The following is a 24775-nucleotide window of genomic DNA, read 5'->3' as shown; positions in this document are numbered from 1 at the left end:
TGTAACAGAGAACTGTGAGCCTGCTGCTTGAGGGGCTGACCACCCTCCTACCTCACTGATGTCAATGGGAGCAGGAGGTTCTCAGCAACTCATAGGAAGCACTCAACATGTCCCAGGTTCAAGCCCAGAATCAGGATTCAGGGTTAACACCCCAATGAGATGAATGGAACAAGCCATCCCTCTTGCAGGCTTTTTCAGGCTGCCTGCAGACTCAGGAAAACACCCACCTATCAGCTACACTGGGGTCACATTTTCTCTGCAACTGTGAAAGCTAGAAACACCCTGTTTTGAAATGTAACCCCTATTAACACAGCCCAGCTTTATGTGCATCCCACAGTGGTTAGACTACCTATAAGGGTTTTATAAGCCTGCTACTGCCTTCAAGCCATTAGAGCTGGTCCTTCAGCTCAGGCTCATACTTTTAGATCCAGAAGCTGTGGGGTCAATCCCTGCTGAGGACTCAGCCAGTGGCGCATGGGGGTACTTGGTCCTGCCTCAGGACCGGGGGGTGGGGGGTGGACTAGACGAATTCTCGAGGGCCCTTCCAGCCCTGTATTTCTATGATTAATCCTATGATTAAGGTGTGCACTGAGATTCCAGAGCACAGTTCTGCAGCCGGGGCAGATTCCCTGGCTTCAGACTCGTGGGGAACACCTGGCCCCATCCCCGCCTGCACTGAGCAGCTTGCCAAATCCTTACCCAGGCAGTTGTGGCCGTCGTGCGCCAGGCGGAAGCCGTCATAGCAGGTGCAGCGGTAATTCCCCGGGATGTTGACACAGTCGTGGACGCAGCCAGCGTTATCGTCCCGCTCGCACTCATCGACGTCTGCCGAGAGGGGAGAGAACCCCAGAGAGCAGTGAGAGACCTGAATCCCCTCCCCAGGCCCATCGCTGTACCTCAGATCAGCTACATGCTTCCTAAGCGGGATGGGGGTTCACTGAGACTTGCTAACTCATTACACATGTGATGCTCTTGGTCACCACACTGGCTGTGGTTGGGGTGACATGCACGTCCCCTAACATCACACATCCCAGTGTGGGCTAGTGCCACCCACTTGCATTTTGGTGCTGCTTGCCCCAATTACTCCGGAGCTTCCACATCACATCACAGCAACAGTACGGCGGGAAAGATGGGCATGCCATCTCCACTGAGACCAGCCAAAAGCAGCTCTGCAGGAGCAAAGCACCATAACCACAGGCCTGTTATCAGCCTCTGCCAAAAGTCAGCAGGCACGGGATGCAAAACAGGGATCACGCATTCAAATGTCAGATACGGTTGCAGTCCTAAGGAAGCCATTGGCTCACGACCCGAACAAGCCATGCAAAGACAGCGTGACGTTTGCGGTGGGCTCCAAGGGAAAAATCCACCCCCATTCTGCACCAAATCAGGATCGCTGGGGTTGACATGGGGTGTCCGCAGAGGAGTAGCCGATCCTGCAGCAGCCTCTGCTGCTAACGCACTGGGGAGCAGCTGGTGAATGCGTGCATGGGGAAAGAGGATGCTCCCATGGAGCTCAGCACGGGATGCAAACATCCTGCATGGGGAACTCTCTTCCCCCACCTCCTTAGCAGGACTCTCGCTGTGGGACAGTAGGGCCCATGGGACAGAGGGCAGAATGGGTCACTGAGTAAGCTAGTCTAATAAAGAACTGGATACGTTTAAAGTAACGCTGTGCAGATAAAATTGCTGACCTCTTTGCCAACTTACAGCTGTGACTTCCATGGAGTTGCACTGTACATAAAACAACTCCGGATATATCCACGTACAATTAAAAAAACACAAGTCATTACTTGAATCACTGAAACCACCTTGGATTATTAAATCCAGTTTAACCTTCCACTGCTGGTGCAGTTTGTGTTTTCTGCATCTCTCTCGGCTGCGACAGCAAGTCTAGCCTGGCCACTGTTTAAAGCCAGTTTTTCACTCTCTTGATCTGTGCCTCTGTACAAAGGCTGGGACAACAGGAACTGCCACACTGGATCAGATCCAAGGTCCATTCAGCCCAGTATCCCATCTCTGACAGTGGCCAGAACCAACTCATCCAAAGAAAGTTGTAAGAACCTCACAGATCTCATTCTGGTCTTTAAGAGTTAGAAGTCAGCGTAAGCCCTGAAGCATGAGGCTTAATATCCCTTCCAAATTTTGTCGTCATTAATTACAATAAGTCTGGATATGCTTGGTATCCGTGTAAATATCCAATCCCTTCCTGGCTCTTGTTAAATTCTCGGCCTCAGTTTGAAGCTGCCGTGTGTGTGGCGGTGGAAATATAGGGGGTCATTTGTGTTTTTAAAAATGGGTTCTCATTTTCTTTTCTTTTGTTGAACTTCACAGCAATGTTTTGCTTCCTATTAAGCTGTGTAGGAATGCCTTCCTCCCCTCACAACAAAACCTAGATTTTGGACCTCAGCTGACTGGCTGTCGTCTCTTTAATCTCTTTGTTTGTTTCTCCACCATTCACCATGTCAGTGGAAGCTGAGACACTCCAGAGATGGGTGAGAGTTGGTTCTGGTGCTTAAAGGAATGGGTGTCGTGCTCAGGAGGAAAGCGTTATGGAAGGCAATGTAATCAGAGTGCAGGAAACCAACCTTGTACAATGGTTCCCCACTATCAGTCCATGCCCTCTTGTTTCCAGCCATGGACTGCACTGGGGCTAATATCTCTGCAGATGGTGGCTGCTTTGCACCGCAAATGCAATTACAACAGCTAAAAGTGCGGTGTGATTGGGTGGGAACCCTCAACTTTTTAGAAGAGATGGTTTTGTGGCTAAAACACTGGACTCAGACTCCAGAGATCTGGGTTCAGTGCCTGGTTGTGCCAGAGACTCCCCATGTGTGAGCTTGGGCAAGTCACTTCATCTTTCTGTTCCTCCATTGCCCAACTGAAAAATGGGAATAATAATAGTTCCATTCTTCTACATTTAGATCATAAGTTGCTGGGGGCAAGGACTGTCTCTTGTGGTGTATAGGTACAGCCCCTAGCACTATGGGGCCCAAGGAGCCGCTGTAATGCTCAGACATAACACTTTACACAGCATCTTGTTTGAGCTACGTTTGGCTATTGACCACGTATCTACCCTACAGACCCCTCTGGAGGTCCCAGAACTTAGGCTAGGAATGACTGCAGAAAGTTCCTCAAGATCTTTACATTAGCTTTCCACAAGGTGTCCCTGGCTTGGGGCATAGAAGATGGATGGTGCCAACAACCTAGAGAGATGAAAAAGGTGGGAAGGGAAGGTACAGAGATCAAACTTGAATCTCTTCTGTGTAATCAGTTATAGAGTCCTGAAGCAGGAATTGCTCAGAGCAGAGAATATCTACCTCTAGCTTTTCCCCCGCTGCCCATCATCACAGTATCTTAGCATCTGCGCCATGTAGAATCAACAACAATAGTGAAATCTCTAGCGGACTTCATGGAGTCTCTGGCACAAGTAGTAGTCCTAACTGGATTTCCTGAAATTGCTGAAGATGATTATTAATGCACTCTTTTCCACAGTGAGGCATCTCTGAGCTTAGATTGTATGCAGACAAACACCTGTCAGGGATGGACTAGACAATACTTAGTCCTGCTATGAGTGCAAGGGACTTCACTAGATGACCTCTTGAGGTCCCTGCCAGTCCCATGATTCTATGAATCCATCAGCTATTTGTGTCCAGTCTATTCCGATCCCAGGGTGTGATTTCAAATCACGCAAAAAGCTAGGGCTATTAAAATTCCAGCGCAACCATTTTACTGTTGCTCTTCATTTCAGTGAAATCATTTTGGAATGGACCTTACACAGGGGTCACAGAAGTGAGGGTACTGGACTGAGCAGGGCTGGGCAGTCAATTTCGCTCCTGTGTTCTAGTCCTTTTCATGCTTTCAGGGTCTCATGCCCTAGCACAAGGCTGCAGGGTTTGGGTTGCAAACACAGCAGGAAAAGGCTGATTAGTTTAAAACAAAATCCAGTGGATCCTACTAGAATTTAAATAGATACAATCGCGGGAATCTGTCTTTTCCTAAAAGTGTGGTGGTGGTGCGGGGGAGGGGGGTTGGCCATCCCGGCTTTGTTTTAACAAATTCTCGATTCAGAGCCAAATTCCACCCTTCAATTAAAAATAAGACCCAGCTTCCTCCTGGCCCAGAAGCCGCCCCTGTGCGGGCAAAAACGGGACCTGTAATTCCCCCATGGCACAGCTGGTAGCAACAGTGGCAGCTGTAGTAGTGTAGACAGGACTGTTTTTAGCACGGTCATCCAATCCTACAGTAGAACTTCATTGCAGCTTCTCATTTGGGTCAGATTAGTCAAGGCCACAGTGGTATAAACAGAGCCGCTTTGGATTCAATGTCGCCCTTCCACAGCAGCAGCCACAGCATTAACGTGCCACGGATTTACCAAAATAGCAGGCGAACTCCGGATTTGGGCAGGAAAGGACCATAAAGGTGCACAATTGACTGCAGCGGTAGCAGAAAGCTCTCTGGCTTTAAAGAGCCACCTATCGACCTTCACTCCAGCCAGCACAGCACTCACAAAACTTTCACCTGTTGACTCTTTAAGAACACAGTCACAGCATGGGTTGGTTTTTCACCCAGCTGGACCGACCCGTGCTCCTTACCTTTGCAATGTTTCCCGTCTCCGGAGTATCCGGACTTGCAGATGCACTTGTAGGATTTGGGGGTGTTCTGGCAGAGGGCGTCAATGTGGCAGTTGTCGGTCCCCTCAACGCATTCGTCGACATCTGTGGGAGGAGAAAGAGAGGAAGCGACATCACAAATCTCTGCACTGCCTGGAGATGCGCTGAAAACACCCCGACTGTCAATACTGCGCCTGGCTGCTGCTGCTCTGCGGGTGGAAGATCAGCGTGAGAGACTGAAATTCGCAGGGTAGCCACAGAGCAGGTGCAGCACGGGCAGCAGCGAGGCAGACTCGCCATGTGCACTGACCATGCCCAATCAAAGGGCCTCAGCTAGGGCCGAGCCATCAGTCTCCAGGCCTCCTCCAGCCCTTGGCCTCTGCTGAGGCTGCCAAGGACAGGCCTGACGCAGCCGGCGCTCACATCAGTGGAAAGACTCCCGGTGACTTCACCAGGAGCCGGATCAGGATCAGTACAAACAAGTTCAACCATGAGCGGTTGGGCTTGGTGCGGGAATCCCCACACAGTCAGAGCGCGCCGCTCCCTTCTTGGCTCTTGTTAAATTCCCCGGCCAGCCTTCTCCCCGGCACAGCCAGAGAGCACCAAGCCCCCACAATGACTAGTGACTAAACTCCCCATGTCTGCGGAAGCGGGTTCTCAGCCCCGCCAGAGACATTCCACTCTGCCTAGGTCTCCCTCCGGCCCCCCTCTCAGCAATGGATTTTATCCTCAGACCTTCTGCGTGAGGCCGGGCAGGGCTATGAGCCCCACTGCACAGATGAGGCACGGAGCGACTCGGAGACTGGCCCAAGGTCGGACTGTGGCTGAACCAAGAACGGAACCTAGGTCTCCTGTACCCCAGTCTGTGACTTAACCCGTGGCCCATCCTCCTGACTCCTTGTTCCGGAGTGGAGAGCCAGGGAGAGAGGATGTCAAACAAATCTTCCTCCTCCTCTCTCACCCCAGGTCTCCTCTCCCTCATCTCCCCCTTCTTCTGCCCCCCCCAGCCTCCCCCCTTTCTACCTCCTTCTCCCACCAACCTGGTCCCCATTCCCAGCTCCCCCTGCTTAACCTCACTCTCTTCTTCCCTCCCTTTCTCTCCATCCGTCTGCTTCACACGGCCTTCCCCTCCCCGCGTCCCCCCATTTTTCGCTCACTGTCTAGTAGGTGCCCACCAGCCCTGCTGCAATTCAGCAGCAGCAGCTCCGCCGGCAGGCGATCTAGCGATGGCAGGGGAGAAGCACCAAGTAGGAGGTGGAGGGAAAGGCCTGGCTTCCATACCACCCCGCACACCCCGGCTCCAGGAGGACGCAGTCTGCTGGCTGCAAAGGTTTAACACAGCAGGAGGCAGAGTTATTGGAGGTTTTAATGACAGTGGCCGTTTATACACAGACAGCCCTGGACTGCGGTTTATGAGCAATAGGCTATTCACCTGGTTCCCTTCTGGCTTTTCACTATGTGGTCCCTATGTCTACACTGCAATTAAACACCCGCGGCTGGCCCATGTCAGCGGCTGCGGGCTGCGGGGCTGTAAACCTGCAGTGTAGACGTTTGGGCTCAGGCTGGCGCCCAGGCTCGGGACACTGCGAGGGTGTTTTACGACAGTGTAGACGTAAGTGAATAACCGAGTCCTCACGCGCCGTAGCATGTAGGACTAGCATGTCTCATTCGTTCAGCTAGAGGGCCACCATTTCCACTACTGAGGGGGTGATTAGCTCGACGGGTTGACTTTTCAGCCCCAGCCAGCTGGTTAACAGGTATAGGCCCCACCCCCAAAACTGCAAGCAGGCTGATGAGCTGTTGTGGGGTCTTGTTCTGCTTTTGCTTCCTCCCCAGGCTGGCTTGCACCCCCGGTTCGCACAAGAGCAAAGGGCACAGAAGCTGTGCTGGTGAACAGAATAATGGGTTGTGATGACGATACGGTCCCTAAAAGGAGAGGGAGTCAATAGCTGCATCTCTCTCTCCACTGCCGGGTATTGTACAGATGGCTTCGCATGAGCTGGAGGAATGGTGGGCTGATTGGGCTGAGGCTCAGGAGAGCTCTGTTCGATTCCTGGCTCTGCTACAGACTCCCTTTGTGGCCCTGGGCAAGTCACTTGACCTCTCTGTGCCTCATCTGTACCATGGGGATCATAGGAAGGGTGTTGTCTGGGTAGGTCCATTTATACTTCTGAGGCTCAGACACTACAGCTGTCTAAGACATAGGAAAGGGGGGTAATAAAATAGATCTTGACCCACAGCAGGACGGTTCCCTGCAATACACCATCTAGCACACAGGCTCTCAGCCTGGGGGTCGTGACTATTCGGTCCTTCCCAAGCGGCTAATCTCAGTGGAAAGAGATTGAAACCCACAGCTCCCGCAGTCTCGCTTGGAAAGCCCAGAGCGGCAGGGGGGCTGCACGCAGTCTTCTCTTGGGAGACTATTCCGCTGGCCTAGTAGATCTTTGCTCTCAGGAGATCTAAAGGGCTGCTGGGCAGACTTCCAAGTGGGGGAAGCCACCACTCGAAGCGTGAACGTGACCAATGGGAGTTATCCCAAGGAGGGAGTCCCACCTTGAGCAAGAGAAAACCCCAGTTACTCTCTCACTCTGCCTCTTATTCTCACGCTTGCAGGGAGATCACAGGAGCTGTTATTGGGAGGTTTCCATTTGCAAGGCAGAGTGGGCACATGCATGTATACTGTATAAATATTTACACAATGCATTCAGATTTGTTGTTATCTGACATTAATCATGGCCGGGAGCCACCACTGCAACCCCCGGGTCATTAATCACCTATTAGAACCTCACCCAACACACTGGAGACAACAGAAGATTTACAGCATGGGGTGGGGAAATCGGATCCAACTTTCTGCCGTCAGAAGAGGCACATCCAGACAGGGTGGAAAAGAGCACGAAGCAACGTTTTGATGTCACCACTGTGGGATCGGACTGCCTTCTTAGACTCAGGGCAGGTCTACGCTGCCGCTTGAGTCGATCTAGCTTACGTTGCTCAGGGGTGTGAAAAAGACAACCCCCCCCCTGCGAGCGATGTAAGTTACAGCGATCTAAGCCCTGTCCGTACTGGTGCTGTATCGACGGGAGATGCTCTCTCGCGGAGGCGGAGTAATCACACCGACGGGAGAGCACTCTCCCGTCAGCACAGAGCGTCTTCACCAGTCACGGTACCGCTGCATCGGTAAAGGAGCGCTCCTAGTGTAGACCTGCCCTCAAAGCTCTACTTGCTCTGATCAAATCCACCAGGGAGCGCTCTGCTCAAACCCCTCTAGGCCTCAGGGTTCATACATCCACACAGTGCACAGAGCGCTCATGAGGAGAGAAATCGGATTCTTTGTGCCAAGCTTTCCCGGCTAGTAGCAACCCCTGTCAGACCCGAGCGGTTACCTCATAACTCAGCAACCTGGAGACAGCCACATTCTGAGGCGTGACTCATCTGAGCACATTTGGTCTGGCTGATAGCTTGCACTGGCTGGGCACAAGGAAGGCACCGGTCCCCTCTGTTAAAGCTGTCGGTAGTGAGACTTCCCCGGCTACAGACCTACCCTCTGCTCCCCGTTGTCCGTCCCTGTCCCCCACAACCGCTGCCACATGCACTTCACCAATCTGCTGCAATAAAGAGCCTGTGTGTGATGAAAACTGTCCAGCTTCCTCAGGGACGCTTTCTGGTCACCTCCCTTCCTTTCTGAAGCTGGAATCAAGGCTGTCCCCAGCCCCAACTCCCTGCATCCTTCCTCTCATTGCCTTTTCACCCTGGTCCCTGCCCTGCTGCCCATCCCTATCGCTTACACTTCTGGGAAGGGGAGCCCTTGCTAGTCCAACCCTTCCCCCTTCCTGGGATTCCCAACCCCTTGTTCCTATGAAACGGTGCATTTCCAGCAGGCTCAGCCAACAGGGCAGCCACCCGTCGCAGACCCTCAAACAATAGGTGAGGATGAAAGGGCTTCTACCGAGCCAAGGACAATGCTGTAGCTTAGAACTCACATGGACTCCACTGCAGGGAACTCTTAGGACACAGGGATCTTAGATACACACGGAAGGGAAGGAAAGGAGTGTCAGATTCTGTTTTCAGTGATACTGGTGTAACTCCAGGGTAATGCCACTGATTTCAATGTAGTTACTCCTGATTTACACAAACGTAGCTGAGTTCGGGATCTGGCCCAAAGTTCCTTTCAGTTCTACGGGAGCAAGGGGGAAGGTCATTTCCTCCCAAGCAGAGCCATGCATTTTATTGTGGAAATATATGCCCCCCCTCCTCACCTCACCCTGCCCCCAAGGGCGCACGCACCCAACAATACGCAGGCACCACTTTTAAAATTAAAAACGTCTGCAAATAAAAACAAGATGGAAAAACCTGCAAAAGCCCACAAAAGTGTAAAGTTCATCCCTCCCGGAGTCCTATTTCCCAGCTCTCGGAAACAGAGCTGAGACTTCCACACAGGATCACACAGAGAACTCCACGACCACATTTCCTAAAGGAGACTAAGGGCTCAGAGCGCTTGCCACTGAACGGGAGTGGCTCCAACCCCTCAGGTATACAGGGCCAGGAACCCGTGGCTCAGGCTGCGGTGAAGGGATCCCAAGTTAAAGGCTAATGGTCGCTGCAGGACACGCAGAGTCCCCCTAACCTTTTCCTTCCGCTTCAACACTCTTGCTGCTGCCCACACCAATCCGCAGACCTGACATGCGGCCCCTGGGGAGACACGGGACGCCGGAGTCTTATGCAAAGGCCAGAGATGCCCCTTAATACAGACAAGAGCGTCTTGTGCCCCAGCAAACCGCCACTGGCACGGGTTGCAAACACTCTCTCAGCCGGTACCACAGAGTTGGGGATCTGCGTGGTGCCGGCTACAAGGGAGAAGGGGAGGATTCACAGGGCTGCAGCTAAAACACTTTTCACTCAAAGAGCCATTCAGTGCAGGAGGAAGCACTGGAATTACCATAACTCACCATTTGGCATCGCGTCCAGCTGCAATTAGACTTTCAAAGGAATATTCAACTCTGTGTAACCTTTTTCATCGCATTGAAAGGGATGCTAAGAATAGCAAGACTCAGCACTTAGCCACGGCTGCCATCTTCACCGCACTTTTCAGACACTAACTGATTGTGCCTTGCAGAAGTAGGGAAGCATTAGTTTACAGATGAGGAAACTGAGGCACAGACCCAAAGGCTTTTCAGAAGTGCTGAGCACTTGGGGTTCCACTGGCCTTCAGTGGCCGCTGTGGGTGCTTGAAAGTGCTGGAAATGATTGGCCCAAAAGGTGCACAGGGAATTGACTTCACAGGCACCCAGATCTCTTTACTCCAAGTCTGATGCTTCAGAGCACAAGATCACCTTTCTCTCCTCCTTCTGAGCACTAGTCACGGACCAGGAGCCCACTGGCGCTATACAGAGAACAAAAGACCTTTGGCCAAAATATACAAACCGAGGAGGCTAAACAGAGGCTCCCCAATCCACATTTAAACACCTAAGTAAAAGTGGCCTGATTTTCAGAGGCGCTGAGCAACACCAGTTTCCATTGACTTCACTTGGATTTGTGGGTTCTCAGCACCTCTGGAAATGAGGCCATTTATGCATAGGCACCTACATCTGGATTTAGGAGCCTAATTTTAGGTACCAGGGCTTGAAAGTTTTGGCATAAGTAACTTGTGGACAGTCACTGAGGGAATCGGAGTCAGAACGGGAATTAGAACACAGGCGGGCATCCGGGAGCAGTCCCCAGATGCTCTACTTAACAGCTTTCTAGGCAAGACGCTTCTTAACCTGTGCTGATAATAAAATCACATTAGCTTTGAAAATTCTAAATATTTAATTTACTCTTTTGATATTTACTCTGCTTCATTTTCACTCAGCGGGGACAATGAGACCTTCTAGACCAGCAGTTCTCAAACTTTGGCAACCCGAGGACCCCCCATTTTGATTTAAAATTTTTCACAGACCCCAAAACCCCCAGCTCAGCCCCAGGCCCCACTCCACCCGTTCTCACAAGGCCCCACCTCTTCCCGTCCCTGCTCGACCCCTGCCTCTTTCCACCTCCTCCCCCGAGTGTGCCCCGTCCCGAGGAAGGGGAGAGGTTGATCATCGGGGCCCGCAGACCCGCTGGAGTACCCCGACGGACAGCCAGGGGTCCTCAGACCCCAGTTGGAGAAAAACGCTGTTCTAGACCATTTTGCTTTCTGATATTAGTCTGTTTCACATCTTGATTTCTGGGCACAGGCTCAATTAAAGCTGGTCAAAAAACCTCTCTCTTTCCTAAGAACATTTCCAAACAAAAAATTTTCATTCAAAATTTTGCATTTGAAATTTTTTGATAATTTTGTGGGAAATTTTCAATGTGGTTTTTGAAAAGTGAAGATGTTCAAAATACCACATCTTTGGGCTCCCCCGCTTTCTTGTCATTTTTTTCTTTTTTTTGCCAGTGAATCCAATTTAGTGAACAACGTCTAGGTTTTCCTCCCCAATTTTTTTATTTATTTTTTGCATTCTGTAGCTTTTCAAAACATCTCCAACTTTGGTCAAGATACACATTGGCAAAAGGATAAATGAAAACTTTGCCATTTTGCAACTTTTCCAAAGTTGGAGAAATTTTGAGACGTTACTATATGGGGGAAAACAAAAAACATACATACATTGCACCCAAATTCCTCGATACAACTCATTCACTGGCAAAGGAAACCTCCCTTCCCACTAAAAATCCCATATTGCAGAACATAAAACTCCTGAAAAATTGTGTTTTTTTTTAAAAACCAAAATGAAACAAAAGTTTCAGTTTGAAACAAACATTTTTAGTTAACTTCCTTTCAAAATTTCTCACCAAAAAAACCCCCTTTTCCCATGGAAAAAAACTTGTTTTCAATGCAACCCCGTTTTTCTGCAGGAAAAAAATTTCAGTTGAAAAATTCTGACAAGTTCTAGGCACGACAAGCACCTTGGAAGGCAGGAGGGTTTCGATTATTAGACCAGCTGAGCAGAATGTTTTCAACATCCCATTCATGTTTCTGTTCATATTTGCTTTTGTAAAATCCTCTCTCTCTCTCTTTCAAATGTAGGACACAACCTATGTGATGCTTCCCCTTGATGAAAGAGAGTCCTCTTAGTCTCAGCTCTCAAATCCAGCCTCAGACTTAGGGTTTTTCTGGCATTCTGGGTGAAGGAAGTTCCTGTGTGCAATATCCTTTCCTGACACAGCTAGCGCTGCAGCTAGCCAGCGTACATCTGACATTTGTTCGGTTTATACAGCACAATGGGGTCCTGGACCATGAGTAGGGCTCATAGTTAGGAGCATGGGGAAGGATTTCAAAATTTTGGGGTTGAAGTGGCTGGTATCATTTGTCCTTGTGTAGAGTCACAGCTACCTACTTCAACCTAAATGATTAGAAGTGGGCAATAATTATGGGAACCCAGCTGGAGACCCTATGGGTCTGATCTGCAATGGGGCTGAGCTGCGACACCTCCAGATGAATTCAAAAATCCATCCAAAAATGGAGGCACCAAGAATTAGTGAACACAAGAGGAGAGAGACTATACGGCGCCGTTCCCAGAGGAGCTCTTCCTAGCAGCCCCACGCTCTTCTGCGCAGCTCCGTCTCCAGGCAAAGCCAGACTTATCAGCCACATTAGGATGAATTCAGGTGCTGGGTAAAACAGCGACACAAACTTTCACTGTGTGACCATTCCCAGACGATTCTAGACAATCAGAACACAGCAACTCATCCGGACGCTGGCTCAGCCCATGCTGCAAGACAATTCACCCTTCACTTAGGCCACGTCTACACTATGGGTGCAGTAGGTCTGCCGCTGCAGAACCGTCATGTAGACACTTCCTCTAGCAAGAGGAAGGGGTCTTCCATTGCCAGAGGTAATCCACCTCTCCAAGCAGTGGTGGCTAGGTGCACTGAGACACATCTACACTGGGGGTTAGATCGGCATAGCCACAACACACAGGGAGTGCCACAGCGATGCTGACCTAACTTTTAAGCATACACCAGGCCTTATTTTGATTGCAAGGAAAACACGGGCACTGCCTATGCCAGGCTCTGGACACAGAAATTAAAAATCCAATGCAAAAAAAAAAAAAAAAAAAAAAAAAGAAATCACATCAGCGTATTCTCCTTCCATCCACGGTCACTGCAACGTCTCAGAGACCAGCTCAAAACCCTCAACCACCCTGCAAATTCCTGAGAGACAGACCCCCCCCCACCCTCAGCCCCCCTCAAACGCCTGCTGAACACGGCCGACTTTGCAGCTTACCAGCAGGTTGAGACATACAGGGTATTTTGGACCAACATGTGGACAGTGAATCCCACGGGGGCTCATGGAGAATATCCTGCCAGCAGCTCCCTCTGGGTAGTGCTCGTGCTTACACTGATCTTGACCGAGGACTAAATTATTAACAATTGTCACTACCGGGCCCCCAGTGGGATGGGTCCAAGGCTGGTGTCACATTAAGGGGGGGGGGGAAAGCATTTGGGTACCTGAGGGTGAGGATACAATTTCTTCTTCATTGTCTATCACTCCTCTTTCATGTGGCCAGGTGCTAGTGGATACTCAGCAGCAGCAAAGGGTTCTGGGAAGCGGCAACCGCAGCACCTGCCTAGGGCACGGCCTGCCCCAAATGGAATTTTGTGAGTCACTCAGGAGGAGAGCGGGGAGGTGGGGGTGGAGAAGCAGAAGGAAAAGCTGAGGGGGAAGTTATTTGGGTTGCTCCCTAGCCATGGGGACAGCCCCCACTTTCGATCACCCTCAGGGCCTCTGCACCCACCCAAAGGAGCAGAGACGTGGCCCTGGCGGGGTGGCCGCCGGTCAGAAACAAAAACGAACACCAAGGACAGGGGTTCCTGGAGCAAAACAGCCTCAAACCACCAAGGCAAATGCAAAAATAAATACAATGAGAAACCTGGGGGGAGGGGGAAGCCCCTGCGTGCTCACATCTCTTGAGCCACAGCCCACTCCTTCTCCCTCCCAGCTCCTCTTCATGCTGACAGCCCCAACCTCTGTCAGCTGGAGCCCCCTCATTGCAATGAGCCAGCACCTGGGTGTTCCCCCAGCCCCATGGCACAGCTGCCACTCTCTCTCCTTTCCCCTAACCATTTCTGCTCTCCCCCCATCACTTTCACTCTGACTGTCCTCTCCTACCCCATCTTGTTCTTTACCCTTTGGGCATTCCCCTCTCCCCCTCATAGCCCCGCTGACTCCCCAGAAGGGTTCCTGCTGCTCTGAGTGTAGATAACAAGGGGAGTCTACAGAGTGAGCTCATGGCTATGGGTTGCTGTCTGGACCCATCGCCCTCTGCACTGCCGACCGAGAAGTGATCGTCTAAGTGATTTGGGTGCTAACCTGAGACTTGGGAGACCTGGGCTCAATTCCCTGCTCCATCAAAGACTTTGGACATGTCACCGAGGGCCAAATTTCTAGGGGTCTTTAGGCACCCAAAGGTACAGATAGATAGGTGCCGAGTGGGATTTTCAAAGGGAGTTAGGCACCTAGGCGTTTATCTTCACCTTTAGGCACCGAAATACTTTTAAAAATCTAGCCGTATGTCTCTGTGCCTCAATTCCTCATCTGCACAGTGAGGACAATAGCTTCTAGGCCTGTCACAAGGAAAACTACATTAGAAATTGCAAGGCACTCAGATACTGCATTAATGGGGGCCCTGTAAATACCTAAGCTACCTAGCAAGCTAGAGCGTCTGCTGGCTCTTCATACAGGAGCAGGAAGGTAAGACAGCCATAGGACCACGCTGGCAGATCCAAGGATGTGTGGCATTCCTAAGGAACAGGAGTGCAAGGATCAGTTACCTGGTTAGCAAAGGAAATGCAGCCAACTGTAGGCAAAATCAAAACCAGCACTGCCCTGTCTTACGTCTGCAAAGATATGAAAGGTGTAAACACCAAGGCCAGAATTTTCAGAAGGGCTCAGCGTCTCCACTTAGTTCTGGATTTTCAAGAGAGCCCAGCTTCCATCTGGGCACCTAAATAACTGGCAATGGGGAGGGTCCCAGAGCTCGGGCTACAGCCCAAGCCCAAACATCTACACAGCGATTTTTAGCCCCACAGTCCAAGCCCCATGAGATCGAGTCAGCTGACCCAGGCCCACTATGGGACTTTTATCCCTGTGTAGACGTACCCTAAGTGACTTGTCCAAGGGGATGCAGAAAGTCTGTGGCAGAGCAAGGACTGAATCCAGATCTCCAGTGCCCCAGGCTAATACCCTAACCAGTGGTCCCTCACTTCTGCCCTGTTGTATATACACATAATAATACCTAGCTCTTATGTGGCCACTTTTCATCATCAGCTCTCAAAGTGCTTTGCAAAAGAGGTCACTATTATTATCCCTATTTTACAGATGGGGAAACCGAGGCACGGAGACATGTTACTTGCCCAAGGTCATCCAGCAGGCTAGTAGCAGAGCCAGGAACAGAACACAGGTCTCCTGAATCCCAGTCCAGTGCTCCATCCACTAGGTCACATTATCTGTGCTACCAGCTTTATTTCATTTATTTTTTTAAAAAGCCTGGTTATGGGTCCTTTCTCCTCCTCCTTTTTTGTGTTAAGACAAACCCCCCCCCCCCCCAATACGTTTTTATCTCTAGGCTAAAAGCCCAAATCAATGTGCAAAGCCGGGGTGGTAGCAAAAACAGCTCCAATACAAACAAAAATCCTGTAATTTTCATCTCTCTAGAAGAGCTTCAGATTTTTCTTTTAAATTAAATATATATACACTATATAAAAATAAAGTTAACAGCCTTTCTGTGTGTGCGTGTGCGCGCACACTTGTGTGTGTAGTTGTTGGCAGCCTCATTAAGTTTCCACTCAGCCTTAATGCCAAATTTAAGCTTTATAACTTCAGGAGCCCTTTTCACCAGGGTATTAAGAACCACCTCAGACACTGCGGTGCAGTTTATTAATCATTTGTTTGGCTCACAGCACAGCCAGGGAGCAGAGGGACTCGGGAGGGCAATTTGTATTGCACTTAAAAGGTCTGGTCACAGGACAACGCGCTGCTTCATCTGGAAGACGATGAAACGGCCTGAACACATGGCCCCTTCCTCCAGAAACAGGCCTCACAAGCTCAGAATGTACTCTGGAGGCATCTCTAAAAGAAGCTGGCTGGCTGAGTCTCTTTGTAGTGGAACGGTTTATCAGGAGGCCTCAGAGCTCTCCGCTTCCCCAGACAACTCTCTACAGAGTCTTGGTTTTGGGGAGAGGGCAATAGGCTTGTCATCCCTCCAGGATTGTCCTGGAGTCTCCAGGAATTAAAGATTATGTCACATGATGAAACCTCCAGGAATACGTCCAAACAAAATTGGCAATCCTAGAGGCCGGGGGGTAGGGGTGGGGGGGTGTTTTTACAAAGTTAAGAGAGAGGGGTAGAGACACCCACAGGCAATGGACGTGTGCAGTCAAAGACTCAGAGTTCAAATCTCAAACACTACCCCAGGGCTTTCCAGCGTTAGCCAGGCCCAGCATTTGGCAACTCAAGTAGACATGTGGAGCCAGGATGTCACGTGACCAGCACCCAACATTCTGAGCTCTTCTGAAAATCTGGCACAGGACGGAGCAGGTATTTATGTGCACTTCCAACAGATGACCACAAGCCAGCAGCCTTCGCGATAGCCTTCCTTGCCCGTGGCTCAAACCACTACGCAGGCTTTCATGACCCCTCTCCCTTCCCGCCCCGAGGGGGTATTATCCCTATTTCACAGATGGGGGAACTCGAAGCATGGAGAGGCAAAGAATGATTTGCCTACAGCTGAACAGCAAGTCAGTGCAGAACCCAGGCGTCCTGACTCCTAGTCCTGTGCTCTACCCACAAGACCGTCCTGCCATACCAATCAGAAGGGGCCGCACCGCTTTGAAAGTACCCTTGTTGCTAGGCTGAGATTCCCAAAGCCATCCAGTTTGGACACCCAGTTCCCACTAAAATTAAAGGGCCATGAAAATCTCAGACACAATCTCTAAGGGCAAAATCCTTGGTTATGCTACTGGGGGAAGAGAGTGAGAGAGCAGAGATGCTCTGGGCCCGACCGCCCTTTCCCTTTCCCTGGCATAAATCAGGAGTCACTCCACAGGGTATGTCTACACAGCAGCTGGAAGAGTGCTTCCTACTGTGGGCAGACAGACATGCTAGCTCTGCACAAGCTAGTGCATTAAAAAGAGCAGAGCGGTCACAGCAGCATGAACTAGCCACTCGGGGATGGACCCTGGAGATCAGGTGGGCCTGCCCACCCATGTCACTGTGACCATATTGCTCGTCTTTCTACCCACGCTGGGACCCATCAGCCAAGCTGCCGTGTAGACGTACCCACTGAAATCACCAGCGGAGAACAGGAACAACAGGCTTGTCTTGAGCACTATTTTATGCAGCAGGAGGGCAGAATTTCTCACACCTGCACTAGGAATGGTAACCGCCTATTGGGCAAAACCAGACCTTTTGCTGGCTAGCACGTATGCTGCCATGTGCTCCTCTCCTCCCTGGCCGCTCTCCACCACCGCCTGGCCTCTGCCACAGAAGGAAGGATGAATTCACTGTGGTCAGCCAATCTCAGGGCAGAAGCAGCTTTCTCATCACAGCAGTATGTGGCTCTCATCCCCACAGCATTTTAGCACCTCACAATCAACAAGGGACCGTCTTTTCACGAAACCCCAGGAGGTGTTATCCCCCATTTTACCATCAGCAAAGGGAGATGAAATGACTTGCTCAAGGATGCACCGGAAGGCTGAGGCTGGGTTTGAACCCAGGTCTCCTGCAGCCTAGTCCAGGGTCCTCCTCAACAACACCCTCCCTTATATAAAGAAGAGAGACTATTCAATGAGGACATTGGGGCAGCAAAGCTCCTGTATGCCGTGTTTATGGTACATTGCTACTTCTTCTGCGTTCATGTTCCTTGGAGGGAAACTGTGACAACGAATGGGTAAATTCTGCTCTCAGTTACGGAGTGGTTTTGACAGCATTATGGCTTGATAAATTCCATGTAACAGAGCTGAATCTGGCCACAAGGCAACAATTTTACAGTCTGATCTCAAGTGGGCCATCAGCTGACCCCCATAATACCCACGTGAGGGCCAATCCTGGGCTCCCTTACTCAATGGTGCGGGTAGGAGGCAGTGCTGAGTCTTTCACACCATTGCACCTTGCTCACTCTGGCGTATTGTTGCTGACGAGCTCTCATGGCTTTTTATAGTCAGCCCGTGGCTCCATGGTACCCTGCGCCGTCCTGGCCCCACAGTTCGTGCTGTACAATCTCGAACACCTCACTACAAGCTGGTCTTTCTTTTGTAAATCTCTTTGTGGTTTTCGTGCTTCTCTCCCCCATAAGGCTTGTTTCTTTAACAGGTTACAACACCCCCAAGCTCTTTTTTATATAATTTGCTCTGCTCTGGAGAGGATGGCAAATGATGATCATTGTTTGGGTCCTCTCCTTCATACCAATTTCACACCAGCACGCAGGAGATCAGACTCAGTCCCTGTGGGCTGATCTGCATTGGAAAAGCTGTGCCAATTTAAACCCACTTCTACTTCCAATTCAGTCTACACCAGGAGGTTTTTGCACCAGTTTAACGGACCGATTTTAAATCCATTTAGATGCAACTATTCTGAAGTGCACCAGCCCTTAATGCTTTAAGAAAATAGGAGTGTTTTTTGTTATGGGGTTTTTGTTTTGGTTTCTGTCCCCCGTCCCCTCCCTTTGGATAGTGGATTTTTTAAACTAATCAAACTTTCCTTTTAAAATATATAGGTTTTCTGTTTAGAAACTGACGATCACGTGATCTCCAGAAGGGAAAAGGCCTTAACTAAAAGTCAGTCTGGGATGGCGCACTGGGACTAGTTTCACATTGTGAGACAGAGCAAACCTTCTTTACCATCACAAGCTTTTCTGAACACCTCTCTAGAGATTTACAATTTCGAAAGTGAAGGGTAAAGTTATTCATGCATATTTTTTTCCTAAATAGATTACCCCAGTGTGACTTTCTGCTCAGAAAAATAAATAAATAAAAATCCTCTACCATTCCGAGACAGCAATGCACCTCAGCACGGGAAGATTCAAGGGGTCTGGATATTTATACTCCAGTTGTCAGTTACAAATAAAGTAGTCTTCCCTCACCCTCACCCGCCCCCCTTTTAAAAAAAATCTAAGTCCAGGCACGTTAGACGCCCTCAATCAAAGACCTCCTTTGAATTGCTGCGTGTTGAAATGTTTACAGTTTTATATCTCATATTTTAGCGTGGTGGTGGGGGGAGTGTGATATTAATACTCCGACTTTTCCAGGGCATAAGCAGGGGGAAGAGGAAAGAGGAGGAATGGGGGGAAAAGGTTACACTGAGATGGGAGGGGAGCGTCTTTTCTCTGCAATCATATAAATTATATTCTTGAAAATTCCCCATGCTGTGGGCCCTGCAGGTGCACTCCCATTAAAAGAGAACCTAACCCATTACGCCAGAAACCCATCTGCAATCAGCATCTTCATAATAACACTGGAGATTGATGCCTCTGGGTAGATAGGGAAGATTCTTGATGGGAGGCTGAAAGATCTGTGCCTTCTAGTGCAACTGGAGCCAGGGAAGTATTATGTCTTTATAGATATTTAAGAAAAGAGGCTAATTAATGCTTCTATTTGTAGATTAACAATTATTTAGGCTATGCGTTGTCTCTATTTAACACACATGTGCATGCATGCGTGTGCATACACACAAACGAGATTTTAAACCTCATTTTGCTTTACTGTATTTGGCACAGGGTCTGTAGTAGACTTTGCACTAGCTGGTATTAAGAACTAAGTAGCAGAATCCTTTGATAGATGCTATATTCACACACACCCACCCACACACACACCTGCCTTATTTTCTTTCTGAATTTTGCCCATCAAAGGGCAAATACAATTCTGCATTGCTTCTGAAAACATGGAAGCTGCAGCTCAATGACTTAAGGAAGGATCTAAAGGAGATGCATGATTACCTAGGACCAGAGGAACTGTCAGACTGGAGCAAACAGTGGGTCCACATCTGGCTCAGAATTCCGTCTCAGAGAGGCTGGCACCAGCTGCTTCAGAGGAAGGTGCAAGACACCCTGCAGGAGGCAGTGATGGGATGACCTGCTCCCGAGGAAAGACTTCCTGGGAGAAAGAAGCTGGAAATGAGCAACGGGATAGATCACTTGATGATTCGCTGCTTTGTTCATTCCCTCTGGAGCACCTGGCACTGGCCACTGTCGGAAGACAGGGTACTGGACTAGATGGACTTTGGTCTGACCCAGTAGGGCCGTTCTTATGTTCTCCTGACCCCTAGTAGTTAGAGGTTGGCTTGCACTTGTGGCTTATTTACAAGAGTGAAGCCCAGCAGTAGAGCAGGTGGCTTCCACATCACGCTCTTATGGATCGTAAAATGGTTTAACAGGTACACAAAGGAGTAAACAAGAATGGGTGAATTTATCAGCTCTTCAGTACAAAAGGAGACTTGCCATTTAGCTCTGGCTTCCAAAGTATCATGAAATATACTCTTTGACTGGTTTATCCATGGGTTTATGGGAAGAACACAGACCTTACTAGCAACTTGGTATATATAATTCTTGGCTTGCCAGCATCTTCTTTTGTCTATCTGTTAATTAAACCCAGATTATTTGGTTTTCTATTAATTCCCCTGCCTTTCCCTGCCTAAACTAACCTGACAAGTTCCCCAGAGGTCCAAAGCTCTTCCAGACACTGGCTCCTCTTAAGTGAGGCCTGGAGGATGATTGTACTAAATCCGTTCCTTTCTTTCAGACTAAACTTCCAACGGATAATTCAAAGTTATGAATCAGCAAGCCTTACAAATGCGGAGATCGTTTATTAAAATGCAGGCAAACCTGTAACACGGAGATGAACTGCCTCCAGGTTTCAAGGCAGTTGCCTGGGTGGTAGCATTAGAAGGATAAAAAGCTTCAAAGTTAGTAGATTTTTAAAGAGCCCTTTAAAAAAAAAAAAAAAAAAAAAAGGAAATAATTTTATCCTCAGCTGGTGTAAATCAGCGCAGCTTCATAGATTTACACCAGCCATGGATCCGGCCCATCATTTTTCAAAACCTCCCGGTAAAATATGCCTTAACCACACTAATTTTTACATGTCAGTTTCCCGGAGACCTACAGTGACTTGTTCATTCTGAAAGCCAGCGGATACTGGATTCTCAATGAGGATACATTTTTCTGTGTGATATGCAATTTATACTCCATGCTTTCCAAGTTCAACTTTTTCCCTGTCTCTCCCCCTCTCCATACGATATAGAAGGATCTTACCCTCAAGTTCAAACTTTTTCACAGCTACTCTTCACTCACAATTCACTGGAAACATCCTCACTGAGAACAAGCTATTATTGTATGCTACCGAATTAATTGATTATAAGAGTTGCCTGCTAATCTACAGTTGCAAGAATAATTAAATTTATCAGCTCATTGGATCAGAAATTGAAATGGGGAGAGGACAGATCATCAACTGGGGTAAACCCTTGCATTTAACCCAGTTGAGAATCTAGCCCAATGTTTTGTCTCTCCCCACCCCTCCTCCTTCTTCCCCTGAAGGGATCTGTCAAGTCTCTGCAGGATGGAATTTTACTTTGCTATTTTAATGCAATTCTGGGCCAGGCTTAAATGGAACTGGAAACCAAAAGGCCTTAATAAATAAATATTATGATAAGAAATGAAAGCAATGTATACACCAAAGATAATTTGAGGCGGGATAAAAAACTAAACATTCCTTTCTGAGCCTAAATAATAAAGCTTTACATTAAGCTGGACTTTCTCTTTCCAAACCCTGGAAAATATCCGCTTGCGTTTGCCCAGACAGTCCTCCCATAAAGTCTTCTATTGTTTTAAAAACACTTTTAAAGAGATAAGACAATAGCCTTGAAATTCCTTCCAACTTTGCAGGGAATGGGGACGAGGGGGAAGAATACCCATGCCTGAAATATGACTATCATTAATGATCTTTAGAAACATCCCCTACTGACCCCAGTATTTCTCCTACACACTATTTAATCTCAACATGTCCATAGGTGCTTAGATACTGGTATAAAAAAAGCCATGGCAGATGTATGTAAATGATGTATACAGACAGACAGACAGACAGACAGACAGAGAGTGTATGTGTGAGTGTATAGAAAAAACAGAGATTGACACCAATAGTGGTACTATAGAAAAAATGAAGATATGGCTAGCCAGACCGTGTGTGTGTGTGTGTGTAAAAATCTAAGCTAAATATAGAGGTGTTATAAAAACACCTAAAATACAGATAGACCACGCGTAAAGCTAAATGCGTGTATATAAAAAAAAGTAAAGGTAAATATAGAAGTGGTGATATAGAAAAACCTGAAGCAGATAAAGACGGCTGTGTGTTGTGTATACACACACGCGTGGGCACACACACACACACACACACAGCCAAAGCAGTATACATCATCTACCTTAAGTTTGTCTCTAGCATCCATCATCATAGGAGTAGCTAAATGTTTATAAGGTTAAATAAACTTGAATATACACAAAAATAAATATTAATATGCACTTTACACCTTCCATCATTACCAACATCAACTCTTTTTTGCCTTTCTAAACATCACTTGTTAACTCTAAAACCATTAGATAATTAGTTTTCCCAACCCACATGGGAGTAGGTATTCTTCTTCCCATTTTACAGATAGAGACACTGAAGAAAACAGAGCTCCCTTTTCCCTCTGATTCTAGGACTAAAAAACAAAACAAAGCCACAAAACAACAACAAAAACTTTTCCCACCCAATATTTCCCCCCCTCTCCTCTCAAAGAAAGTCTAAACTAATCCCTATGACATGAACACAGCATTCATTAAAGGGCTAAAACCTAAAGAGAGAGCAGGATCATTCTGTGATCAACCTCGCAAACATCTCCACAATTTATTGTTAATGCTGCTCAATTCTCAGACGGCAGACGAAATTAAAAACCCAAAGGAAAGGTACAAGTCGCCTGCATACAGACAGAACAGTAAACCTTAGAGCAGGGAAGATTCTTCTTACCTTGACTGGCTTTATTTGCCAGCGTGTTTCCAGAGTGGAGGAGAAAGAAGAGAATGCAAAATTCAGCAATCTGCAAAGCCCCCATTGCAGTGTGTGTGAGGAAGATAGGGGATGGTTGGTGGGGGGAATTTTCTGATGCTTTTCAACAACGGCCTAAACATGCAAGAAAGAAACAAAAAAAAGGTGGTGGTGGTGGGGGGGGGGAGAGTTTAAGGAGCTCTCTTCTGGCTGTGAGAGAGACTGGGGGAGGGAAAGGCACTGAAATGATGGGAAACGCTACTCTGGGTTCAGCTTGAGGCTCTTGATTCTAAAGAGAAGCGAGTGAGAGAAGGAGACCCAGGGCAGTTTGAAGAAAGTGGACTTGATCGCTCTCCCGGTTGCTGCCTCTGGTTTTTTTTTTTTTTTTTTTTTAAATCATCCCAGCCAATTCCAGTTTTGCAAGGGAGCAGCAGCAGCAGCAATGAAAGGGGGAAACAAGGAGCCTTGGTCTAGAGCTGGGGACCTGAGAAAGGGGAGTGGAAAGGAGAGATCCATCCAAGCAACGCCCTTTCTTCCTTTCTTTCTATTTGGCTTTGGCTACTCCTTCTTTGATTCCACACACACACACACACACACCCCCTCATCCCCAGGCTCTGCTCTGCCTGCAGGAATTTACAGTCTGCCACTGGGGGAGCAGGGCCAGTAGCCATGGAGACAGCTTCCCTGGGAGCAAGGAGGTCAGGCAAGAGACCATGTGCAATCAATGGATCAATGCAAGACTCCCATGCAACCTCCAGACCCAACAAGAACGGTTTCAGAGTAGCAGCCGTGTTAGTCTGTATTCGCAAAAAGAAAAGGAGGACTTGTGGCACCTTATAGACTAAACAAGAACTGTGCAATCTCTCCCCCCCCACATCCCTTTTTGCCATGTTCAGGAGGAATAGGGGGGTTGGGCAGGTGTATGGGGCGGGAGGGGGCGGGAAATAGAGTGTGTTCAGAAAAGGGAATTAGAGAAACCAGTTTACAGATCCCATGATCCGCAGCACACCTCTTTGGTGCCCAGTCTCAAGACAAGAGAGCATGTTATGCACCCTCACTCTGTGGATCAATGGAAACTCCAGATCAAAGAATATGCCCTCTTCTTTTTGCTGTGTGGGTGTAGGGGAGGAGCAAGCGGGAAGAGGGAGAATCAGAAATAGCAAAAGAATCGGTCTGCAAATGATCTAGAATCTTTGCTGCATTTCAGCAGCTTCCCCCTTCTCCTCAGTTCCAGTCCCCACCACTTCGTGTACGAATTTAAGATGGGTGGCAGGGGCTTTGCCTTACCCTGGTGAGACCCGTCCCCTTCGCTGGATACTGTGTGAACCATCTTAGCTCAAGGGTCTCTTTCTCCCTGAATCATTCAAGATACCTCTGAAGAGCCAATTTTCTGGGAGGAAGTGTGGGCTAAGTGTGGGAGTAGGAGCCAGGACTAGTCCCATCTCCAGGAAACCATGTTAGAGCAAGAAAAACCCTGGGTTCTGTTCCCAGTTTTGGGAGGCAGTGCTACCTAGTGCTTAGAGCAGGGAGGCACGAATCCAGGGTCCCAGTCCCTATCTCTGTCAGGCAGACTCCACTGCGTGAATGTCGGCAAATCAGCTCAACCGCTCTGTGCCTCAGTTTCTCCATCAGTAAAATAGGGGTCATCGTAAATCCCTCACAGAGATGGTGGGGAAGGGGTTGTGAAATGATAATTAGTTCCTGTTTGTAAAGTGCTTTGAGATCCCCAGATGAAAGGTGCTCTAGAAGCTCTGAGCACTGACATTCTGCACCAAATGCAATGCGCTTTCAATGACATTCAGTGGGGAGGACTTTCCTTGTAGGGCTTTATCCCCACGCACTGCCACCCATTATTAACACCTATTTGCAGGACAGTCATGTCGATAGACTCCATATGAAATCAGGGTCCTAGTGACTTAGGCACAGTAAGAGACGGTCCCTACCCCAAAGTATAAACAGACACGACAGACAAAGGGTGGGAGGGGGAAAAAAAGAGGTACACTGAGAGGAAGAAACTTCACCAGGGTCGCTCAGCAGGTCGGTAACAGAGCTGCCAACAGAACCCCAGTGCTGCCAATTCTTGCCGTTCTAGTCCAAGTCTCGTGATATTTAGCATCTTTCTTAAACCTCAGAGACAA

At 48.6% G+C, this 24775-nt stretch overlaps 1 protein-coding gene across 3 annotated transcripts in view; it reads right to left on the bottom strand.

The window, feature by feature from the left end:
* Positions 1 to 23421, bottom strand: part of SCUBE3 (signal peptide, CUB domain and EGF like domain containing 3) — a 96545-nt gene extending 73124 nt beyond the window's left edge. For 2 of the 3 annotated variants that reach the window (XM_074936101.1, XM_074936102.1), the window contains exons 1-3: positions 22620 to 23417; positions 4593 to 4715; positions 700 to 825 (exon numbers count right to left, since the gene is read on the bottom strand). In XM_074936101.1, the coding sequence (XP_074792202.1) occupies positions 700 to 825; positions 4593 to 4715; positions 22620 to 22704 (334 nt within the window). In that variant the 5' untranslated portion in view covers positions 22705 to 23417. Of the gene's footprint in view, positions 1 to 699; positions 826 to 4592; positions 4716 to 22619 lie in introns of all 3 variants that reach the window. The other variant, XM_074936103.1, reaches the window with a different exon arrangement.
* Positions 23422 to 24775: the final 1354 nt, after the last annotated feature.

The sequence above is a fragment of the Natator depressus genome, chromosome 21, assembly GCF_965152275.1.
Source record: "Natator depressus isolate rNatDep1 chromosome 21, rNatDep2.hap1, whole genome shotgun sequence".
Taxonomy (NCBI): Eukaryota; Metazoa; Chordata; order Testudines; family Cheloniidae; genus Natator; species Natator depressus.
The sequence above is the reverse complement of the archived record's forward strand: the minus strand, read 5'-3'. Positions and strand labels throughout refer to the sequence as shown.